The 23,925-nt window shown below is 42.9% G+C and overlaps 1 protein-coding gene across 2 annotated transcripts in view; it reads right to left on the bottom strand.

The window, feature by feature from the left end:
* Positions 1 to 252: 252 nt before the first annotated feature.
* The window catches only part of KDM2A (lysine demethylase 2A), a 162,339-nt gene continuing 138,666 nt past the window's right edge, over positions 253 to 23,925 (bottom strand). For both annotated transcript variants that reach the window (XM_073597085.1, XM_073597086.1), the window contains 5 exons: positions 18,517 to 19,118; positions 17,096 to 17,259; positions 13,734 to 13,892; positions 11,763 to 11,978; positions 253 to 2,433 (listed from right to left, as the gene is read on the bottom strand). In XM_073597085.1, the coding sequence (XP_073453186.1) occupies positions 2,252 to 2,433; positions 11,763 to 11,978; positions 13,734 to 13,892; positions 17,096 to 17,259; positions 18,517 to 19,118 (1,323 nt within the window). In that variant the 3' untranslated portion in view covers positions 253 to 2,251. The remainder of the gene's footprint in view (positions 2,434 to 11,762; positions 11,979 to 13,733; positions 13,893 to 17,095; positions 17,260 to 18,516; positions 19,119 to 23,925) is intronic.

Here is a 23,925-nt window from a genome sequence, read left to right as displayed (position 1 = left end):
TCTGGCCAATGAGATTAATGCCCAAGAGCTTGAAAAAGCTTTAGACACTTTTACAAGCGTTAGGAATTTTTTTTCAGCAAAAACACTGCTGGCTTCTAGGAGAATTAGACATCCTGTGTGCACGAGAACTTTTTTTATAGACAGGAACTCTCAGCACTCTTTTTACAAGAACAAAAGAATAACCTATAGGGTAATCATCTATTGAAATATTATGCGTCATTATATTGGATTTAAAAAATACACACAAACAGGTTTTGTATCATAAACTTTTTTGTTTTTATTGCAAAAAGAAACAAAGGGAAAGCGAGAGCGCCCCCGCAGAGAAAAATATTATCCAGCCTCTTTTTATACAATCTAGTCATGGGCCAGGGAAAGGAACTGGCCGCAATGCACACACATGTCTCCTATGTGTGCAGTAGTGGCCTTCTGTATATATTTATAGAACTTTTTGTCTATATGCAAAGATGGCTGCCCAGTGTGGGAGGAACTAATGCATTGGTGGGTGCTCATCTGCACCTTCTTTTTCACCGAGGAGAGGGGTCGGGCACAACAGACAACAAAGAAAAAAAGCAACAAATCCAACTTAAGTTAAATTCAAAAAAATATAATATTAACTCTGACTATTTATCAGGAAGCGGCCCGCCCCTCTCATTCATGCACACACTCTGCTCCAAACGCCCAGAGAAATCAACCTTAAAGGACCCCTGCCGTTTTGTAAAAGACCATATATGCTGTGAAGGAAGGTGGGAAAGGAAGGTTTTGCCCTTTTTAATAAATAAAGTTTTTTGTGTATCCTGGAACTGTGATGTGCCCCACTTTTCAGTATAATATAAGCCCAACTGAACTTTCAATTTAAATCGGCTAAATGATTTCCAGGAGTATTAAAACAAAAGCAGCCACATCCTGAGTAACAAAAGCCTATCACTTGCCAGCATTCCGTAGAGAAAAACATTTGTTCATTGTGGGGAAGCGGTGACCTCTCTGAAGAGATCCGACACACTCCCTGCGGAGTCAGAACTAGAGCGGTCCAATCACACACAGAACAAGGGTCCTTCTCTACAACTTGCTGGCAGGGGACAGGTTTTTCTACTCAGGATGTGGCTCCTTTTAAAAGAAAACTAAAGACTGTAGACACCTTTTGTTTTGATGCACCTAGCTTGTATTTAGTGGATTTATTCTGAAAGTCCAATTGGGATTTAAGTCCTGGCTACTTGGTCTTACATGTAAACAGCTGAGAAGGAAAAGAGCTGACTTTCTGGCTAAATTTATTTGGTTTTTGTACCTTGTTCTTCCACCGATATCCTGAAGAGTTAAAGAAATAATAAGAAAAGCTAAATACATTTTCAGGATAATTGGGTTAACAAAATTATGTTTGGAAGAGCCGATGTGGAGAAAGCACAAACTACAGTTAAGAAACTGGAGTATGAAACTAAATCTAAAACCAGCTTACACACATCCTATCCATTTCTGCAGCTTTGGCTTCCCACGTGAAATCTTCAAAATAACATTTCCTCACCCAAGGTTTAGTGCTTTCGTAAACGCGAGGACAAACTGAAATAAGACCCGAGCTAATTATCACTTTAGACATCTACTAAAACCTTAATATGAAGAATGTACACTGCTTTTTGCCTCCACTACCTTCTACCTTTACAGCATTACGTTTAAATACTAAATGACAGGTGCTCTTTAACTAACACACACACATGCACACGTAATGATCAACAGAGGGTAACACACACAAAAAAAAAAAAAAAATATGGATGTGGTATTCCAAATATAAAAAAAAAAAAACAAAAAAAAAAACCAAAAACAATTTGAGCTGCCCGCTCACTCAAACTCTCCATATACCTGCCTGGAGGAGAGACGGATCTGGAAAAATAGGAGCCAAAATCAAAAAAAAAAAAAAAAATATATATATATATAATAGTTCTTTGCTCTGTGACTATGGAGATCCAGTCTTAAGAGGTTTCAATGTTTTAGCCCTGAAAGGTACCCATGAGCACCAGGGCCCGCCGAAGCGGTTTAAATACCCGTTTCAGATTTAGCCCACTTTCTTGCACCAGGTGACTGCCCCTCACGGAACTGAGACAGGGCAGGATGTACAGACTCCAATTATTGCTCCTTGTTTGTGTCAGACGAGGGAGGCAAGGGAGCCAGAGAGAGCCAACGAGGAGGAGTGATTGACAATGTGCGTCCCCCAGCGACGTGGCCTCTTCCAACACCGCGCCTGCAGTGGATGCTCCTTATGTTCTTAGGTGATCCTTTGGATGAGCTTGTCCTCTGACAGGCAGTACAAGGTGCTCACAGACAGGTCCGATATAAACCCCTCACATGCTTTTCGAGACACTTGCTTGCAGCCACGTAGGTCGATTAGGGTTAGGCTGGAGGCTCGCCGTAGGTAGAGCAGAGACTCATCTGTGACCCCTTTGCAACCTGGCAAAGAAAAACAGCATTTATTAACAGCAGTCTAAATCAATAGGCTGGATTTGTCGATTTTAAAAATAAACCCCCTTGATGTTTTACGTGTAGCTCTGTGTGACAGGCTATAATGTAATGCACTCTGCTTTAACCACTTGCCTACAGGGCACTTACACCCCCCTTCCTGCCCAAGCCATTTTTCAGTGCGGTCATCGCATTTTGAATGACAATTGCGCAGTCATGCTACACTGTACCCAAACATTTTTTTTTTATCGTTTTCTTCACACAAATAGAGCTTTTTTTGGTGGTATATAATCACTGCTGGGTTTTTTATTTTTTACAAAAAAAAAAAAAAAAAAAAAGACCAAAAATGTTGAAAAAAAATAAAAAAAAAATTTTTTTTTTACTTTGTTTCTGTCAGTACATTTTTTAACTAAGTACTTTTTCTCCTTCACTGATGTGCACTGATGAGGCGGCAATGATAGGCTGAACTGGTGGGCATTGATGAGGCGGCACTGATGAGGCGGCACTAATATGCCGCACTGGTGGGCACCGATAGTGAGCATGGATAGGCAGTATTGATGGGCGACACTGATGGGCATTGATCAACAGCAGTGATGGGCAGCACTTATAGCCAGCACTGACTAGCATCGCTAATGGGCACTGATTGGTGGCACTTGTGGGCAGTGGTGGGCACTGATTGCTGCCACTGTTGGCGCTATATTGTAATTAGGGCACTGATGATCTGTGCCTTGATTAAATGTGTAGATGTCGCTGATCGGCTCTCCTTGCCACACACACTGCCATTGTGAGGTGAGGAGCGCCGATTACAAGCATCTCCGTGTTTACATGTGACCAGCTGTGATTGGACACAGTTAAAGGGTCAAATGTCAATTCACTAATGCTCATCGCATGTGATAATTGTGTTTTACACAAAGTACTGCATGCGATACTTAAAGTGTCCATTCACTACACTTAATGCATTAATTACATGTGGCAAATATCGCAAAAATGCAAAACTGAATTTAAGTTTATTTACAAAATAAACAAAATACATTTGTTAATTTCGTGCTTTGGCCACTTGCTAGTTAACAAATATACAAAAATAAGAGTTGAAACATTTAGCAGCAGTGTTATTTTTGTTATTATGTGGGATTTATATAGAGCCAACAGTTTGCACAGCGCTTTACAATACAAAGGGAGAAAGTACAGATACAATAAAATACAAGAGCTTACAATCGAATAGGTTGGGGCAAGGGGTACAAAAGGTTATAACTTTTAGGGATGATCTGATGGAGATAAAGATAAAAGTTCAGTTGGCTGGAGGTGCGATAGGCTTCCTTGAAGAAATAAATTTAGGGATCGCCTAAATGCAGCCGAAGTAGGAGATACCCGGACAGACTGAGGTAGAAAGTTCCAGAGGATGGGAGAGGCTCTGGAGAAGTCCTGGAGACAAGCATGGGAAAAGGAGACAAAGGAGCTTGACAGCAGGAAGTATGGGGAGGAGGGGAGACAGATTGGTGATGTATCTCGGGGCAGAGCTGTGAATAACTTTGTATGTTGTGGTTAGTATTTTATTCGCTGAGCAATCGGAACCCAGTGTAGGGATTGGCAGAGAGGGGTGGCAGACACTGAGCGCTTGGTAAGGTAAATGAGTCTGGTGGCAGCATTCATTAAAGACTGAAGAGGAGATGGAAAGGTAGGCCTATGAGAATAGAGTTGTCAAGGCGAGAGATAACAAGGGAGTGAATGAGTAGCTTGGTGGTTTCATTAGTTAAAAAGGGGTGAATTTTAGAGATGTTACGGAGGCGAAGTCTACAAGTTTATGACAGAGATTGGATTTGGGATGAAAGGACAGGTCAGAGTAAAGGATTTCACCAAGTACCCTGTTAATACCACTGATAATGTGACAGCTCCAGCTCAGAATTTCTGGAACACCAATAACCAGCGATTCATCTGTCGCTGTCCACACATTCAGCTGTGGCAAAGTCCCCTTTAATGTGAATGAAGGGAGACATAGTAAACCTACTCATTCACACAAAAAAAAAAAAAAAAAACGTACAGACGCAATTTTTGACACATGAAAAAAAAAAAAAAAGTCCCACAATGTACATCAATCACGAACGATGATGCCAACCAACCCAGGGAAAAAAAAAAAAAAATCAGATGCCCGCTAAGACACATCCGATCACTTCCCTCCTGCAGAATGACATCTCTGGGTCCCCGCAGCTAAAGTAAGCAGAGGGATACTTGGGTGATGTAAATGACCAAATATGGACATGACCATATTTAGTCAATGACAGCTGTCAGGGAAAAGGTCAATTTGAGGGGTGGATGATGGAATCGATCGTGTCTCAGTGAGTGTTGGGATTTTTTCTTTGGGCAAGTGTCGTTCATCATTGACAGGAACCTGCATTGCAGGATGGTGTGATTGATGACGGATGTACATTGTGGGGATATTTTTTATTAAAAGGACAAACAAGGTCTCAATTTCTAGCTTCTATTTTTGTAAATGAGTAGTAGTAGGGAGGGTCGTATTTGGGGGCCCCCCTATTGTTGAAAGAGGCTTCTAGATTCCAATAAGCCGCTGAATGAGCCAGGCAGGGATGAGTCACTGGTTGTTTGAACACTGTGCTGGTTTCTTGACAACCAGAAGATGTCATATTTAGCAGTGGTAGTAATACCTGCTGCTAAATGTCCCACTTCCTGCTGCAGCTTGAGGCCTGGTATGTAATAAGAGAAGTTGTAAACAAATGCAAGAAATACCACAAAATAAAAAAAGTAACATGCATAGATGCTTTTTTTTGTGAATAGCCTTCTTCTGAGATAACTACCTCAAAAATGAATGCAATATTTAAAAGGGATTGTAAAGCCTCAACGTTTTTCACCTTAATGCATTCTATGCATTAAGGTGAAAAACCTTCTTTGCTGCAGCTTCTTTTTCTTATCTGAGGCCATTTGTTCCAGCGACATGCACGAGTCCAGTGACTCCAGCTGCTGGCTCTCATCTCATTGGACAGTTTGATAGCAGCGGGAGCCATTGGCTCGAACTGCTGTCAATCAAATCCAGTGACACGGGGGCAGGACTGGGTCCCACAGTTTGTATCACTGAATGCAGCAGCAGGATTCGGGAGCGAGCCCGCACGTGCTCCCATGGAAAGCAGCTTTCCTAGGGGGCACCTGATGAAGGGGAGGAGCCCGGAGCACCACCGGGGGACCCCAGTAGAGGATCAGGCTGCTCTGTGCAAAACCCTTGCACAGAGTAGGTAAGTAGAACATGTTTGTTATTTTTATTTTAAAAAATATGAATCTTTACAACCCCTTTAACACTCAGCAAACTGACCCCTCAGTAATTCGTCAATGAAAAAAAAAAATAAAAAAAAAAAAAATTATCTATCTATATACCGTATTTATCGGCGTATAACATGTACCCCCAAGTTTAAGAGGGAATTTTAAGGAAAAAACTTTTAGGAGGGAAGTTAAAATGCCCATCAATGCCTTGCCCCAGTGGTCAGTGCAGCCTTGCCCACAGTGTCCATTACATGCTTGGACAGATCGATGCCGACATACACATAGAATGTAGTTTTAAATATGGCACCGCGGAGTTCGGAGGGACTCGGCGGAGCTGAACGATCGCCGCCGAGATACACATAGTCTCGTGTATACACGGCTCTTTGCGGCGCTGCTCACAGTCCCGCCCTATGATGGACATAACACGGGTCCAATGGCGGGACTGGGCGGGACTGTGAGCGGCGCCGGAAAGAGCCGAGAACACTCGACTATGTGTATCTCGGCTGCGCTCATTCAGCTCTGCCGAGTCCCTCCGAACTCCGCAGCGCCATAGTTAAAACTACACGCACACTATGTGAATGTCGGCTGCGATCGCTCCGATAGATCACACAATATATATATATATATATATATATATATATATATATATATATATATATACACACACACACACACATATATATATATATATATATATATATATATATATATATATATATACACACACATATATATATACACACACATACACAAAAGCTGTAACACACATTGCAAAAGCTTTGGGCAGGTGTGAAAAAATGCTGTAAATTAAGAATGGTTTTAGAAATAGAAGTGTTAATAATTTATTTCTATTCAGTTAATAAAATGGAAAGAGAAATCAAAATCAATATTTGGCGTGACCACCTTTTGCCCTCATAACAGCATCAGTTCTTCTAGGTACACTTGCACACAGTTTTTGAAGGAACTCGACAGGCAAGTTGTTTCAAACATCATGCAGAACTAACCACAGATCTTCTGTGGATGTCCGCTGCCTCAAATCCTTCTATTTCTTCATGTAATCCCAGAATGACTCAATATTGAGATCAGGGCTCTGTGGGGGCCAAACCATCTTTTCCAGGACTACATGTTCTTTTCACTGAAGATAGTTTTTAATGACACTGTCTGCATGTTTGGGGTCCTGCTGCAGAATAAATTTGGGGCCAATCACACGCCTCCCTCATGGTATAGCATGATGAATAAGTATCTGTCTGTATGTCTCAGCTTTGAGGACACCATTCATCCTGACCAAATCTCCAACTCCATTTGCAGAAATGCAGCCTCAAACTAGCAAGGATCTTTCACCATGCTTCACTGTTACCTGCATACACTCATTATTGTACCGCTCACCAGCACTTCACCAACAAACTGCCTCCAGCTACAACCAAATATTTCACATTTTGACTCCTCAGTCCAGAGCACCTGTTGCCATTTTCCTGATTGTAAAGTCTCTTCTTTTCTAGAAAAAACAAACATGTTTTACTTACCTGCTCTGTTGCAGTGGATTTGCACAGAGCAGCCATGATCCTCCTCTTCTCGGGTCCCTCTTCGGTGCTCCTGGCCCCTCCCTCCTGTCAAGTGCCCCCACAGCCAGCAGCTTGCTATGGGGGGCATCCGAGCTGAGTCACAGCTCCCTGTGTCCATTCAGACACAGAGCCCTGACCCGGCCTCCTCTCTCTCCTGATTGGCTGACTGACAGCAGTGGGAGCCAATGGCGCTGTGGGTGTGTCTCAGCCAATCAGGAGGGAGAGTCTCGGACAGCCGAGACACTCGTGGACATCACTGGACAGAGGTGGGGCTCAGGTAAGTATTAGGGGGGCTGCTGCATATAGAAGGCTTTTTATCTTAATGCATAGAATACATCAAGATAAAAAAAACCCGACTTTACAACCCCTTTAAGGCTAAGCGACTCAATGAATGCACAAAACTGTTGTGAAGGCAAAGGGTGGTCACACCAAATATTGATTTAGATTTCTCTTCTGTTCATTTACTTTTTATTTTGTTATTTGATAAAAATAAATGATTAATTCTATTTCTGAAAGCATTCAAATTTACAGGCCATGTTTATAAGGTAGATGTGTCAAAGATGTAGCCATTGATGAGAGCAGAGCTTCCACACACCTTTTACCGGTAGGGGAAGACAGACATACAAGGAGACTGGTAACTTAAGACCCAAATTGATGCGTTTCTGTAAAAAGGCCATTAAATCATAATGCATTGTGATGTGCCCTGAATGGTGTGGCACCCAAATCACTGTTATGGTAGCAGGCAATGAATGCACACAGCAGTGCACATGCTGTGGTGGACTGTGTTGAAAAAAATGGTCATGTACAATTTTCTGGGCATTGCCGTGCCTTGGCCAAGTCATTATGAACAGGACAATGGCCCTGATAAATAAGAAAAGGTCCTCAAAAGCAGTGCAGAAGCTACAGCCAGACCGCGCCAGTATTAGACATGTTATACTTACCTGCTCTGTTGCAGTGGATTTGCACAGAGCAGCCCTGATCCTCCTTTTCTTGGGTCACTCTTCTGTGCTCCTGGCCCCTCCCTCCTGTCAAGTGCCCCCACAGGCAGCAGCTTGCTATGGGGGAACCCGAGCATAGTCACAGCTCCCTGTGTCCATTCAGACACAGAGCCCTGGCCCAGCCTCCTCCCTCTCCTGATTGGCTGACTGACAGCAGTGGGAGCCAATGCCTCCGCTGGTGTGTCTCAGCCAATCAGGAGGGAGCACTGAGAAAGTCCCTAGGGCCTTTGAGGAAATTCTGTAACTCTATTCAATTTTATACATAAACTTAGAGCACAGCACATGTTATACTCTGTACAACCTCCTTCATATCTATGAAAAACCATGTAGCGCAAAGGCTGGTCTGATTGGATACAAAGACCCTGGATACCTGATTGTACTCTGGGATTGCAATGTGTGTGTAATGGCCCAGAGCCAATTTCAAAGCTGAACTCTGAATAGTAAAACTCCCATTAATGTAAAGCAGACCAAACATAGCTGATAGAGATTTATCGGATTATAAAAGAGTATACAGTAGCTTTGCACCAAAGCACACACAGGTGCAGTAACATAGCACTGTCCTCCAAGATCTCCCAAACCAGTTGGGGGACCATACCCTTCTATACATCACTGTGCTTTGATATAGTTCTCTCAATAGAACTCCCATCCAGAGCCTTGGTTAGGTATGGAGTAGCCACAAAGGATGTTTAAAACATAATTAGTGAGAGGTCATGCACACAATATGGGGCAATTATCAATTCAGTTACATAGCATGGCTATGCCAAGTAGGAGCAGAGAGACAGTTTGTGAGACCAGAAAGTTATTTCAAGGGTTCCTCTAAATTGTAAAGGTTAAGAAAGGCTGGTTTATGGGGAAGAACATGGATAATGCTCAGTATGCATGTGGTGGTGTGGATACTGCATAGTAAGGAATGCCTATGGGAAGAATATGGCTAAGCTCAGCTCATGGGAGAACAACATATGCTCAGCATGCAGTATGAATAATCATGATGTGGATACTGCACAGTGAAACATTCTTAGAGGAGGATATGGACACTGCTCAGTATGCAGTATATGGTATGCTACTATGGATAATGCACAGTAAAGGTCTACAGAAAGGGCATGGTCAATGCTCAGGATACGTAACGTGTGGAGATAGCGTGAAAAATGTCCATGGAGAGAACGGGAACAATGTTCAATATGCACTAAATATTGTGGTAGTATTGATACTGCATGGTGAGAAATGTCTAATGGGTGTGGAGAGTGTAGTTCTGTTTGAATGTGCAGCTACATTTACTACTTGAGGCAAAATTCCCAAAGGACTAAAAATAGGAGGTTGAACTTGCATGTTATAATAATGACAAATAAACTTTTTTTTTTTTTTTTTTTTTTTTTAAAGAGTACATCACACAGACACAGCAATTTGACTGGAAGTAACAAGGTAATTTTTTTTGCATACAATTGTTATTTTATTTTGGATTTAAATTGTATCTGGTCAAGCAGAAATAAAATATAAAAATTAAATAAGTCAGGAAATTTCATCAAACTGGTAAAATGTGTGTTCCTTTTTTTAATTTGTAAAAATAGTATAAATAGTTATATATTAACATTATAATAGTGTTCCTATAAAGTGGTTGTAAACCCAGATGAAAAAAACCAAAAAAACAAGCAACCTGCAAGACAAAGGCATAATGAGCTAGTATGCATCGCATACTAGCTCATTATGAAATACCTCAGAACTGAGCGGTTGCAGCGGTCCCGGCACACCGCTGTGACGGGCGACATGTCTCCCGGAGTTATTTCCGGGTTCACAGGCTCCGGCGCTGTGATTAGCTGGAGCCGCGATGACATCACTCCCGTGCATGTGTGAAGGAGCTGACGATCACGGCACAGCAGCTGAAAAAATGGCATGAGCGAGATGTTTCTTCAGTGCGCATGTGCTGATGACATCGGTACATGAGGATACAGTGAATATCTCCTAAACTGTGCAAGTTTAGGAGATATTCACGGTACCTACAGGTAAGCCTTATTATAGGATTACCTGTAGGCAAATGTTGTGAAAAAGGGTTTACAACCACTTTCAAGTGTGGTTAGAACTTCTGACAGGTTTTTATTGCTCCACAAGTAGGTTGTGTACTGTAGGAGAACTGGACCCCTTGAGTTGACGAGATAGGTAGTCTCTTTGAAGACCGCTTTCTGTCATCAAGAGTATCCATACAGGTCCCGAAAAAATGTCTGCAGAGTATTGAAGAATGAGAGTGCCAGAAAAATTGGATAAATCCAGTAGAATCTTTTTTTTAATATAAACACGATTTAAAAAGGAAAAAAGCAAAATGTATTTTTGAGGCGCACAACTCCCTCTTCATCAGGGCCCAGCTACAGGAATTACACGGCAAGAAAAGTCCCCGAAACATCCCACCTTTACAGCTGGGCTGACAAAGCTCCCACCTCAAATTAAGAAAATAAAATTGGGATTTGGAAGGTGGCCGATTTGCAGTATTGAGGGGAACTTTAAATGTTCTTTGGGAAAATGGTACAATGTGATTTTAGTTACAAAGAGACAGCCTTGGCATACCACCCCATGAATAAAAGCCATGTCCGTTATGAAGATATATGCACAAGGCAGTCTCTAATTTTCAGTACAATCTGTGTCCCATTTTCCACAATTAATGGAATTCTTCATCAGTGTGTCTGTACAATCCTATGGGGTGGAAAATTTGTCAGCCCAGCTGTGATGGTGGGAGGGCCAGAGATGTGAATTTTCTTACCCGATTCCTGTGGCTGGGCCCTAATGAAGGGAGAGTTATGAGCCCCATTAGACACATTGGGTTTCTACCACTAGATCATCCATTTGTGGTGCTCTTATTCTTCTAATGCTTGATAGTTTTTGTTGGTGTCTAGAGGGGAGACATGGGTATCTTTTGCCTACATACATACTTTGTGGTAAAAGGTTTCCTGCTTTCTCATCTCAGAGAGCTGAGAGATATGCATCCCCAGACTATGCCAATCACACTAAGTGGCAGTGTCTGGGCAGATGAGAGACCAGGTTCACACACTCCAGGAAGCTTGGGTATAAATCACACCATCACTGCCTTTTAAGGACTACAAGGGGTGATTAAAGGCCTGATCACCCATAAGCCAGTGGTTACTTGCTTTGCCACTGGAAGCACTAAAATAGGCAACTTCCCAACACGAGTGCTGAACATTGCTATAGAAGGACAAACAGGTCTAACAATCTTCCGCTGTTCTAGTGACAACAGTCTTAAGCAGGGGAATAGCCCTCACTTTGTAATTTCCTGTCACAACTCCACAAGTCAAAAGAAAACGTCCCCAATGAAGATAAAAAAATAAAATAAAATAAAAAATAAAAAAATCGATTTTACCCAAAGATTTAACCATTCCCTGGTCTATTCAAAACTGGAAAAAAAGGTTTGGCTATACATACACAGAATTTTTTTTTTTTTACCATAGAGTCATTAAAGCCAAGTAGGAATGTGGACTACCTTTCCACTTACCTGCCAAGTGGATGTGTGTGAGAGAGTTTCGTGTGGATGAGCCCACAGCAGTCAGCAGGTTGACAGACTGGTCTGACATAAGTGGACAGTGGCTGAGGTCCAGCTTAGACAAGTGAGGACAGTGCCGAATTATCAACCGCAGAGTGATGTCAGAGATGTCTAAACCAGAGAGCCTCAGGTCAGTCAAAAAACGAAGCTTGCTGCGTGCGTCGTGTCCTGTGGATGTCACAGAAACAAATCATGGTTAGGAAAAATAAATGAGAAGATGGCTGCAACACGCACTAGACGATAAGCGCGTCCTAATTATTTGTTTTCTGCTTGCTGCAGCAAGCGGTTAAATCATCCTTTGCTAGCAGCATGCTGGAAAGCCATACATCTTCTCAACACAGAGTGCAGTGGTTTGGGTCTCCAGCGGTCAAATCATATGGAAGCCGAATCTTCTGCCTTCTGCGGTCTACCTATAAACCTATAGTCACTATCGGAATATCTTTTCCGATCCTTCCTTAAGAGTCTTCGCACCAGAGAGATAGGTCTATTGTGATCCAACTAAACAACTAGCGGCGTGGGGTTAAAATGGCTGGATTGTGCATGCTTCCAAAATAATGGGTGCATAAACATTATCATATTGCCCAATGAACTTCCCTTCTGGGGTTAGTTGGGAGCATCTATTCATACTAAAGGGGGCTCACAGATTCCAAATTTAACTCCTGACAACCTGACCAATACAAGGATCTAATTTATCTGGGTATCTTTAAAGATGCCACATGTTGCCAAATAATAGCAGGTGATGTAAGCAATCTGAGCATGGTTTGGTGTCAACTAGGGGTTAACTAGACCAGGGCTCGACCAATCCCAGGCCACCACATCGACTAGAAATGGTGCTTTTGTCAGCCCATTGAAAAGAGAAAAACAAACAAAAAAACATCTACTATAGATAGGATAACACTCCTGTGAAGTCAGTACAGTCAGTCTATGGCTCTTCAATTACACTGTAAGTGGCAGGGTCATTTTTTTAAAGACCATTGGCATGGAATGCCATGGCTGCCCTCTGAGAAGATGTCTGCCGCACTGGAGACAAAGCTGCACCTTGTGTGTCCTCTAGTGTGCAGGGCTTGGTGACCGGTACACAGACATCTGTATGAGTGGACCTATTAGCCGGGAGGGATCAGCGGCCAGATGGCGGGGGTATCTGCCCAGAGCCAGGGCTGATCCTCACTCTGCAGGCTCTACGCTCTGGCTTCAAGCAGTCAGAGCGAGCCCTGGGACAGCTTGCCATGGGGAGTAGGTGATGGGCGGAGAGAGAGAGGCCATACAAAGTCTGTCATTACCCCCAGGCTGCTGACATCACTAACTTCATTCCAGCCAACGGATCTACAAGACTGCAATTCTGCTGCATAGCCAACCCAGTTTTCTGCTTCTACTCCATAGACCACACAGGCTCTCCTCTCCTTGTACAATCTCTGGGCAATCTCCTATAGTTACCAAAATTATTTATTATGAGGTCCAACACTGAGATCGTGCATACTCAGAAATGCATTGGACATTCTTGGTGACAACACGACGCCAGATGTTGCGGTCCAGTGAACACCTCGGAGCAGGAGAGGTGCCAGCTAGTTTCCTTGGTGTTAGAAAAAAACAAAAAACTGGCTCCTAACTTTTTCTAGCTGGCGATTCAAAGCAAATTTGTCAAGCCCTGAACTAGACAGTAATATAGAGCACTTTCATTTGTCAGTGCTGGTCATAACAAAAAAGGATTTTATATTATGGTGGAAGCAACCAAATGCAAAGATCAGGACAGAACATGGAAGTGCCAGTAATAAAGGGCCATTATCTTTCTACCTGTCAATCTCTGCAAAAGATTTAAGCTTCAGTAAGATTTATTTTAAGATCTGCAACCCACTTCTCTTCTGTTAGAGTTCCTGACATCCAGATTTAAAAAACACATTATAAAAGAATCAACCACAATGTCACCTGGCTTTTCTGATGGCGGTGTCAGCAGATCTCTGATTTGTCCATCTTTGATTCCCACTGTCCAGCGTAAATCCAGTGTTCGTAGGAGAGGACAGCTAGAACTGCTGAGGGCAGACACGGCAGACCACGAACAGCCCGCCAGGATGAGATCTTTCAACGCTACAAGAGATCACAGAAGCGATATTAGTTTGACTTGTTCTAAAAGAGTTACCTTTAAGGTAAATCATAAGCCTAGAGCAATAAAGCCATAACCAAGATTTCCACAAGCAGAATGGCTACAGGATGTCATTTACTCAATGTTCAATTCTTTTTAGCCTTGAGGAATCCTCCTTGACGTCATCTACAAGTATTTTTGTTGCCTTCCATTAGTTAGAGGTAGATGCTCTACTTCTCTGAACTGCAGGTCCTTGTGATTACATAGGCATTTTAATAAGGCCGATAAACAAAGATAAAGATGTTTTTTGCCCATGGTCTCATTGGGGAGATTTCCCTTCATTTAATGGATACACAGAGCGGGGCTCGGGAGCAAGTAAGTGGCTTGCTATAGGGGCACTCGAAGAAGAGGAGCCAGGAGCACCAGCGGGGGACATGAAAAAAGGAGGATTGGGGCTGATCTGTGCAAAACCATTAAGCAGAGCAGGCAATAACATATTTATTTTTTAAAGGTACCTTTAATATCACTTTAAACCCACATCATTAAAAACTCAGTACATGCTGCATTACTTACTGTTCATATTCACTGAACCACTATGAGATTTCTATTCTGTATAAATCCTGGTTGATCCTGCTGTTCGCCGTCTCTCTTCAACTGTCCTAATTGGCCAACCAAGGATAACGCAACTTCTGTGCAGGCCAGTATTGTATGCAGTGCTGTGTGGCTCTGATCACAATTAGGCCTCAGGCTTTTACAGGCGCCCTGCATTTTTTTTTTATGCCTTTAAATGCAGTTCAATGTTAGCCCATGCACATTAGGAGTTAAGGCCTGGTTCACACCTATGCAGACTGCAATTTGCATACTCCAGGTGTATTTTGTGTTTTTCAATACACTTTTTTGATCCATTGAAATCTATGGAACCAAAAACTGAAAAAAAGTCCCGGGCCCTTTCCATAAAATGCATAGATGTGAACATGACCCATAGGAAACCATGTTAAATGGACTGTAGTGTTTCTGCAAAACTGAAAACGCACTAAAAAAAAAAACGTATAGGTGTGAACCAGGCCTAAAGTGGTTGTGAAGGGGGAGAGATTCAGTTCCCTTATAGCAGATTAAACAGCACAGTGCTTGTGCCGTCTAATCTGCCCCTTTCTAAGCTGTAAAAATCCTGGTTGATCTTGCTTGTTCCTGTGTCTCCCTCCGTGCGCTGACCACCGTAATTATGACTGCCGATCCCCGATAACAGTAGTCAGTTTACGTGCCTTCCTCATCCCGCTGCTCTCCTCTCTCCCCCTCCCTGCCTGTCAGCTCCTGTGTGTGTCTCTCTCCCTCTCAGCTGCCTCCCCTCCCGCTGCTATTAGAAGCTGGCAGTAAAACTAAAGAACAATTACAGCCAGCCCCTATGTTATACTAATCTCTCCTACACTGTGTAAATGTTTTTGTAAAATGAAGCCTGCAAATACCTTATCTTTGATCTCTTCTGGCCGGTCACAGCGGTCATGTGACCTTCCTGGCTGAGGTCAGAGCCCATAGATTGGAGAAATAGAGGAGCCAGAGGTCACGTGACCGACCATAAAAGAGCAAAGAAAGTATTTACAGGCATTGTTTAAAAAAAAAAAAATCACACAGTGTAGGAGAGAACAGAGGGGCTGGCTGTAGTTTGTTCTTTACCTTTACAATCACTTTAGAAAAAAAGGCACGGTACTTTATAGGTCTATAAAACAGAGGATACAAGTATCAGGGGTATGTATTGCAGCAGAATAGAGGGGCGGGGGAGCAGAAGATCGGCTCTCACACAGACTGGAGCTGACAGGCAGGGAGGGAGGGGGGAGACAATCAGAACACAAATCGGGATGACGGAGTCAGGTAAACTGACCACGGCATCATGGATCAGCAGCCATGATTACTGTGGTCACTTCACACAGGGGGACATAGGAACAGGCAGAATCAACCAGGTATTTTAGAACATAGAAAAGGGCACAATTACACTTCAACAGCACTATGCTGTTATTAAAGTTTTAAAGGAACAGGAACATTATTATTATTTTTTTTAGGGTTACAAATGCTTTAAAAGGTACATTTATGTCCAGGGGGGGGCAATGGAGACCTTCCTTCACACTCTTCTTTTCCCTTTGGTCTCTGGCCCCTCTACTCCCCCCCCCCCCCCCCCCCCAAACCCCCTCCCTCCTGTTCTCCTTTTGCTAATAAGATCTGATGTCTGAAGGTACAGGGTTTATAACTCTACTGCACAATTGTCATTCCAATGTCCTACTTACTACGGTTTGCTTTTAAGGATATGTGATTGGATGTGTTATTCCTGCCTTGATATTTGCTCTACATAACTCCTCTCATCTCCTTAACGCTGTATATGCACAGGTCTATATCGGAGGAGGATAGTTTTCTTCCCTCATCTATCCCTGACTGCTGATGGCCAAAGCTGTACTTGCCATGTAAGCGGCTGCCAATTCTCAAAAAAGATTCTCACTTGTAAAAAGATTAAAAAAAAAAAAAAAACACATTTGTAGAGCAGTTTAGCATAAAAAATTGCCCCAAAAGCTGCATTTGAGGAGGAGCTTATGAGCATAAAATTTACTCAAGTTTATGCATATAAATTTATTGCAGTGGTTAGAAAAAATATTCTGGCCAGTAGTTGGAAAGGCCAGATGCCTGTAAACTTGTGTAATTACACATCAATACAAGCAATTTTTACTCTCAATTTTTCTGTTATCTCCTGGCAGAAAGATCCAGCATAGATAGGAGTTTTTAATAGTGTAATTCCAGATAAACTGCTAAACAGATGAAATACACATACAAAAAAAAAAAACTTTTTCCCGATAAAGGATTTGTATTTCCGTCCATTAAGATGTACACATCACACCGTACAGCTGCGAACAATGACGCCACTTTTTCTGTAATAGATTGTAGAAATACAGTGGTGTAATCTCTCTCCACCCTCAGCATGTTAACTGGTTAGTGAATAAGCAGCAGCATACCGATTAGGCCATTCCCTCTGCTCTCTCCTCCTCCGCAGAGCCCTTGTCAGCATTATTTGTATGTAACAAACCTGATTGGCTCCCAGTTATGCTCCCCCTTCTCCCAGTCTGAGTGCTGTTATGTAAAAAGATTGGAAGAGGCTGGTCCCATTAAACGTGTGCCATTGTTGCTTTGAATAAAAGAAGGCCCACTGTCCCTTGTAATCTGTACTCACCGGGTAATCGGTTGACCAACCAGGTAAGCTGCTTTTTGGATACATTTGTCCAGCTCAGGTCGAGCTGTACTGGTTGTCTTTTAATGATGCCACTTAGGGCCTGAGGCACCAGAGACTTGCAGCGGCTGACGTCAATCCTGGACCAGAGGCGTTTGTCACATCCCCTATAAGACAAAAACAGCTGTTCAGCAAAAAGTCCTCCCTAAGTGGGTATAGAAGCATGAAACCTCATAATAGCGATCACTCGCTGAAACACAACACCTTAACTTACTCAACATCTAGCAAATCAAATGGCTAACACAAATATAGGATAGAGAATTCCTCTCAACTCTACAGTCAACTCTCCTCACACTGGACCTCACAGCTGGGGCAGCACAGACATGGTCTCCAGCCCCCGAGGCTCTGCTCTCTGCCAAACAAAAATGGCAACCACTTTAATTTATTCATTACTAGCTTTTTAAAGTATGGTGCATATGGACTGCTCTGTGTCCTCAGCTCACTTGGCCTCGGACCTTTGCTAAAGGGAACGTGCACTGGAAGAAAGATAAAGGTGACCACTGATGACCTTCTGAGCACTGAACTTGAACTGTCCAAACACTAGTACGTCCAAAATCGTTTATTTTAAGAGCATTTGATTTTCTAATTGTGGGGTCAAACCGGTGTTCGTTGATGTAATGAGAAAATTAGAGGAAGCAGGATGGAAAATGTTTCCTGAACGAACAATTTAACAGCAAATGTTTTTTTTTGTTAAGGAAAGTCCACTCAAAAATCAATTGTTAAAAGCAAACTTTGTTTTAAGTACTTTGATATATTTGTCATGTCATTGAATGTAGTGATGAGAATTTTCATATGAATGTCTGTTCAAAAGAAATCAGTGCATGGCCAGTCTTACATCACCTGCTTTGGGAAATGCACTGTGTGAAGCTGGCGGAACACAACACATACATAGGAGTTGAATATATATTAAAAAATAAAAAAATGTCATCTGACCAGCTCTACCTCAGTACCGCACTAAGTAGAAAAAAATCCATGGAGTACCATAGGCTCAATGCTGCGGCCTACATTTTAGGCATGAGCTGCAAAATACAGGCTTCAATATTGAGCATCGACCCGGAATAAGCATGTAGCCTGAAATGTCATGGTAAAGAACAAACTGGACTGCAAACTTATTTGCAGGCAGTGACTCAAAATTAGAGAAGTCATTGGTTCAGCAAAACAGCATAGCATTAGAATTGTCATAGGGGAAGGTCAGCCCATTTTTTTAGCGCATGTTTAAGTGACCAAGAGATACCTTCACAACTGGAGTGTATAGAAAACATGCCCCTTCTATTAATGCCATATTGGTACCCTATAAGTAGTATTGTTATTAAGATCAAAGGGGTTCATGACAATTATTAGCATACAAGAATACAGGCACTAACCACTTATACCAGGCTTTGCAGACCCTCATACACACACAGAGCTCCTTCTTGGTGAGGTACTGGAAGACAGAAAGCCACACATCCTTCTGAATGGACAGCTGGTCTTTCTTCTGTCCGAACATAAGGCCGTTTTCCCCTTCTTCATCCTCCTCATCATCCTCCTCATCATCATCCTCCTCTTCGTCTTCGTCATCATAATAATCGTCTGGTGGTTGAGGAGGCGGTGGGCGGATGGGATGTCGGGAATTTGGTGTAATGGCTTGCAGCTTGGGGACAATTGAAGAACTACTCAGCTCTTTTGGGGGCCGCTGTAGTGTGACGGTGTGGTAGGAGCTCCGATGCCAGACCCGGTCAGCCTCGGCGTGCTCTCGCCCGCTCGGGTGATTCTCTTTCTCTCTGGTCAGTTGCCGCCGCATTGCCCTGTCTTCTCTGCCGACATGGGGGACCTGTGGCGTGCTTGGTGGCGGCGTTGGTGGACCTGATGATGGAGAAGGTGGAAGGAGAAGTAGTGGCGGTGATGGAGGACTCTGTACCAGTGGAGGCCTCAGAACTTTGGCTGATAAATGGGGATCCAAGTCACCGTTATCCACAGCCTTACGTTTCTGAAACCAAAAAAAGAAAAAAGAAGAGTGAATTATGTTTTTGTCAGATTACAATTTAATGAACCGTAAACTTTACGAATCACCTGAGGACCTTTCATTTACCAGTGGACAAAGCTGTGAAGAACGGCAACAGGGAAGTAAACACTGTCCTTACCTACATAAGGAGGATAGATGCACTTGCAAAGAGATGTCTTTTATCCATGTTAAAGGATCTCGAAATTCCTACACTTCAACTACCAGAAATATTAAGTGTTCTCATCACTTTAATAACAGACTTAAAGGGTAACTCCACTTTCATGAGAAAAAAAAGAATAGTATAGAATATACAATTGCTACACAAACCATGTTATTTATGGTTTATTAAAAATTACCTTTCATTTTGAATCTGCAGCCGATGACATTTTCTGAAAAACAAAATGCAATATGGCAATCTAAAGACTTTCTGTACACTGTTGGTGAACAGAACACCCCAGGAAATGTAATTTCCTGCTTGTGTGATTGGCTCACTGATTTTCCAGAAATTTGCACTAAGAAACAAGTCAAATCTTAGGCATCTGCTGTCGTAGAAATCCAAGTTTTAGTGAGATACTCAGAGGGTTAACTACTTCTAAAGGGATGCAGGCAATTTTTCTCATGAGAACACAGAGTGTGCACCAGCTGAATATAATGAACCAGATCCTCCTATTCAGAATTCATATCCAAAGGAAAACAAAAAGCTTTTTCTCTGAAAGAGAACAAGGGAGGACTCTGCAACAAAAGTTTATTAAAAAGGAGAACTAGGACCAAAGTCTTTTTGGCTGTACTTCTCCTAGGGAATCACAGGAGTGCAGGTCGTTCTGCACTCCTGTGATCTGTTTTCAGCCATCAGCGGGCTAAAGCTCGCTGTCAGCAGACATCATTCAGCATGTCTAGGCTCAGGAAAGATTCTGACTGCATGGTCGGGATCCACTCAGAAGCCTGGATCGGGACTGGGCTCAGCCTCACAGCGATCCGCCGAGAGCCTGAGCCAGCCCCTCCCTCCCCCTCCACAGCCCAGTGCTCCAGTAAGTGATGGAGGGGAGAGCCGGAGACTGACAGTCATGGCTCTCTGTTCAGAGCTGTGGGGGAGAACTGAGCGATCAGTGGTGTTTGATCGCTCAGTTCTCAATGCTGAGACAGCGGGGGATCGATGCTGCATCCACCTAGGTGAGTATAATTTTTTTTTTTTACAATCCCGAACATCTTTTAAAAAGCCTTGCAATGTACATTGACCACCCAGGGGGATTGATTTTTGATCAACAAAAGTGGAGTTATTCTTTAAATCTCAAAAAAGTGCATTAAAAATAAAATATATAAAATAAAACCTAAAAGGGTTGCCAATCTCCCTTACCCTCCTTCAATGCTCCACATTAACGTCCAACTGAACTTTGTTTAAATCAGCTAAATACATTCAAGGTGCAGCAAACTTAAAAAATGTGTGCAAAGTCTAACACCAATATCCTTGCTCTTTGTCTGGAACCATTGGTCTCTCTGCACAGGCCCAATGTGCCTCCTACCAAGTCAAAGCCAGCACTCCTTAAAATGGTAGTAAAGCCCTCTTTGTTTACTTGTATGTACACGTAAGTCCACAATAAGCCTTACTTGTAGGTACAGTAAATATCTCCTAAACAGGCACTTTTTAGGAGATACCGTATTTATCGGCGTATAACACGCACTTTTTCACCCTGAAAATTGCGTGTGCGTGTTATATAATGCGATCGTTCAGTTCTGGCTGCCTCAGAGGGGACAGGACTGCATTCACGGCACTGGGGAGGCTGCATCCATGGCACCGGGGAGGCACTAAATATGGTATTCACTTTAACGTCACTGGCACATGCGCACTACACTCTCAATGGACAGCATGCCATCCACTGAGAGCCATGCCACGGGCATGACTCCTGCGTGCATGCATGGGGGGGGGGGAGTCACATCATCGCCGCCTGGTTAGTCAAACAGCCAAAGCCTGGGAACCCAGAAGGAAGACCAGGTGAAGATGGAAAGCCCTGTCAGCGGTGACAGTGCGCCGCTGGAGGTCTTTGTTCAAAGGTAAGTATTTCATAATGTGCTAGTACAGCCCTCAAAAATTCCACTCACCTGCTCGCATTTGGGAGTGGATTTTGAGGGCTGGCGAGGGTGGGCTGCCTGGGAGCGGGGTGGCGTGCACCGCTGGCAGGCGGGTTGTATGGGAGCCGTTCTCCCAGCGATTGGAGGGGAAGAGAGAGGAGAGCCGCTGCCCGGATGATCAGAGCGCGGTGAACATAACAGCTTTACACATACAGCCCCTCTTTGTCGAGGCACTTTGATAGACAGATCACCCGTCCAACCCTGGGAGGGGTGATCTGTCTATCAAAGTTCCCCGGACAAGGGGGAGGGCCTGTATGTGATGGCGCGCGGCGGGGAATACACAGCTATTGAAATGAAAGCTGCTATGTTCCCCGCGTTCTGATCATTTGGGCGGCAGCTCTCCTCTCTCTTCCCCTGCACAGGTAGGCTGCATTGGTGGAAACGGATAAAGTTAATATTTATTTTTATAACTTAATTCTGTATAAAACATAAATGTCATTTCATGAGATAATTTATGAGAGCGTGTTTAGAGGAGGAATTAGGGGCGAGGCAGGGTAGTTTCAACGGGGCAACTGGTTGAGAGTAACCCTTGAGCCCTGTGCTAGTATGCGATGCACACTAGCTCATTATGCTATTGTCCTGCAGGGGATCCATTTTAGTTAGTTTGTTTTTTTTTTTTAAGCCATTTACTACCGCAGGAGGTGTGTGGGACCCCGGCAGAGTGCCTCCACACAGAGGGCAAGGGTCCTTCTTTACAGCATACTGACAAGGGAAAGGCTTTTCTACTTAGAATGTGGCTGCTTTATAAAGACAACCGACTTTGTACACAATTTGTTTTTATGCACCTACAATCTACTTAGGCAATTCAAACTGAAAGTTCAGCTTGGCTTTAAGCTAACATTTTTCCTTCTGACCCCCTGATTTCACAGCTTCCATGTTTAATAGCAAAGAGGACATTCGACTGAAGCCTTCCGTGGCATTGGAACATTTTTGTGAAGAGGAACGCCCCTTGCCTCCAATTTCCAGTCAGCGGTAGGGACCCTCGTTCCCACACCACTGAGTGATCTGCTTATGTAAATTATAGCAAGAAAGCAGTTCAATCAAGTCAAGAAAAAAGTAATTAGTAATTCTGTATAGTAAAACAAGCATGCTGTTTAGTAAGTCAATGAAATAACGAATAAAGGGTTAAGGATATCACTGGGGCCCTGAGTGATTAGGAAAGCCCACCAGAGTCCATTTATAACTGAGATGTTAGTTTTAGTGGTTTAACACTTTAAGATCTTAGAGTATTTATTGGTCAACTTCTCGCACTGCACAATTTGTGCTTCTAGGTACCATTTAAAGTAGATGTAAACCAGATCACTAAAAACTCACTTTAAAATACATGAACATCTAAAAATAAGTTACAAATATTTTTGCAGTTGCTCGGAAGTCCAAATGTTTTTTCCTGAACGCTTCTCTGTATTAAGGTAAAAAATGCCTCCCCCACGACCTCTCCTAAACCCCCTACACAAAAAACACTTGGGCCTCCTGCCATCACCCCAGCGCCGTCTCCAGCATCACTCCCCTCACTTTCTGCTATCACAGTAGAAATTGAGGGGAGCAGAGCCATAGGCTCCTACTGCTATCATTTCAACTCCTGTGAGGAGGGAGCAGGGGCGTGGCTTACTAGCGCTTGGTGCATCTATGGACACACACAGTCCAGCTCAGAGGCATGCATGCACAGGAGCCTCCTTAGCACCCGACTTGCTGCTGGAGGCACCCAGAGGAGGAAGAAGTGGACAACGCCAGAGGGGGACTGCCAGTAAGCAACCTTTATGTGCAATGTTCAGAGTGATCAAAAGAAAAAAAAAAAAAAATGTAGTATTGCATTAAATTTGCATCTTTCATTTAAATGACCCCTGCTGGTTCTGATCAACGCACTGTCCTGGTTTCCCACTTGCGCTTCTGTGTAGTTAACCCTGTTGTAAGCCCATATGCTTGAGGACTACAAATCTCTGCTTTGACATACATTACACAAGCATGGTCCCACTGCTTTCCCCATCAGAAAACCCACCCTGAGAAAAGCCATGTAGAAACTGCTTGAGTGCATGTAGACAGGGAAGTGGCTGCAGGGGATCAACAGCACTAAGATGCAAATGATATAAAAAAATAAATAAAGGAAAAATGTATTTTATTTAAAAAAAAAATCTTGCTTATGATACATGTGTATCAAACCCAGTGTCATTCAGAAAGAGTTTACATCTACTTTAAGATCTGCTTTACATGAATATTTGTACTTTAACAGCACAGAGCAATTCACCTTTCAAAGGCAAAAACCTTATTTACTATATAAAAGTGGTTTTCATTTTCAGAGTAGTGCATTTATGTAAGGTAACAGGAAAGGTGCAAGGCTATACAGTATAATTTCATAATAGTGCTTATTGTGTACTCTAATATACCCAATCAAAATACCATAATAGAAAAACAGATATTGCACACTATGGGGTTTATATCCTAAAGCTAGAGAGGGCAAATTGAGTCTCAAGTCTGCAGAGAAACCAATCAGCTTCTAACCTCAGCTTGTTTACATAAAGTGTAAGTTCAGCCTAACACTAAAATTCCTGCATCTACAGATATCTACGATCTAGCCCTGTAAAGAAGAAATCAGTATATACCTCTTTTGAAGTCGATCTGATCTCCAGTGGCAGAAGCTCAGCAGAGGACACAGCTGACAACGGCTGTG

The sequence above is a fragment of the Aquarana catesbeiana genome, linkage group LG08 (genome assembly GCF_042186555.1).
Source record: "Aquarana catesbeiana isolate 2022-GZ linkage group LG08, ASM4218655v1, whole genome shotgun sequence".
NCBI lineage: Eukaryota > Metazoa > Chordata > Amphibia > Anura > Ranidae > Aquarana > Aquarana catesbeiana.
This window is presented reverse-complemented; position numbering and strand designations above follow the sequence as displayed.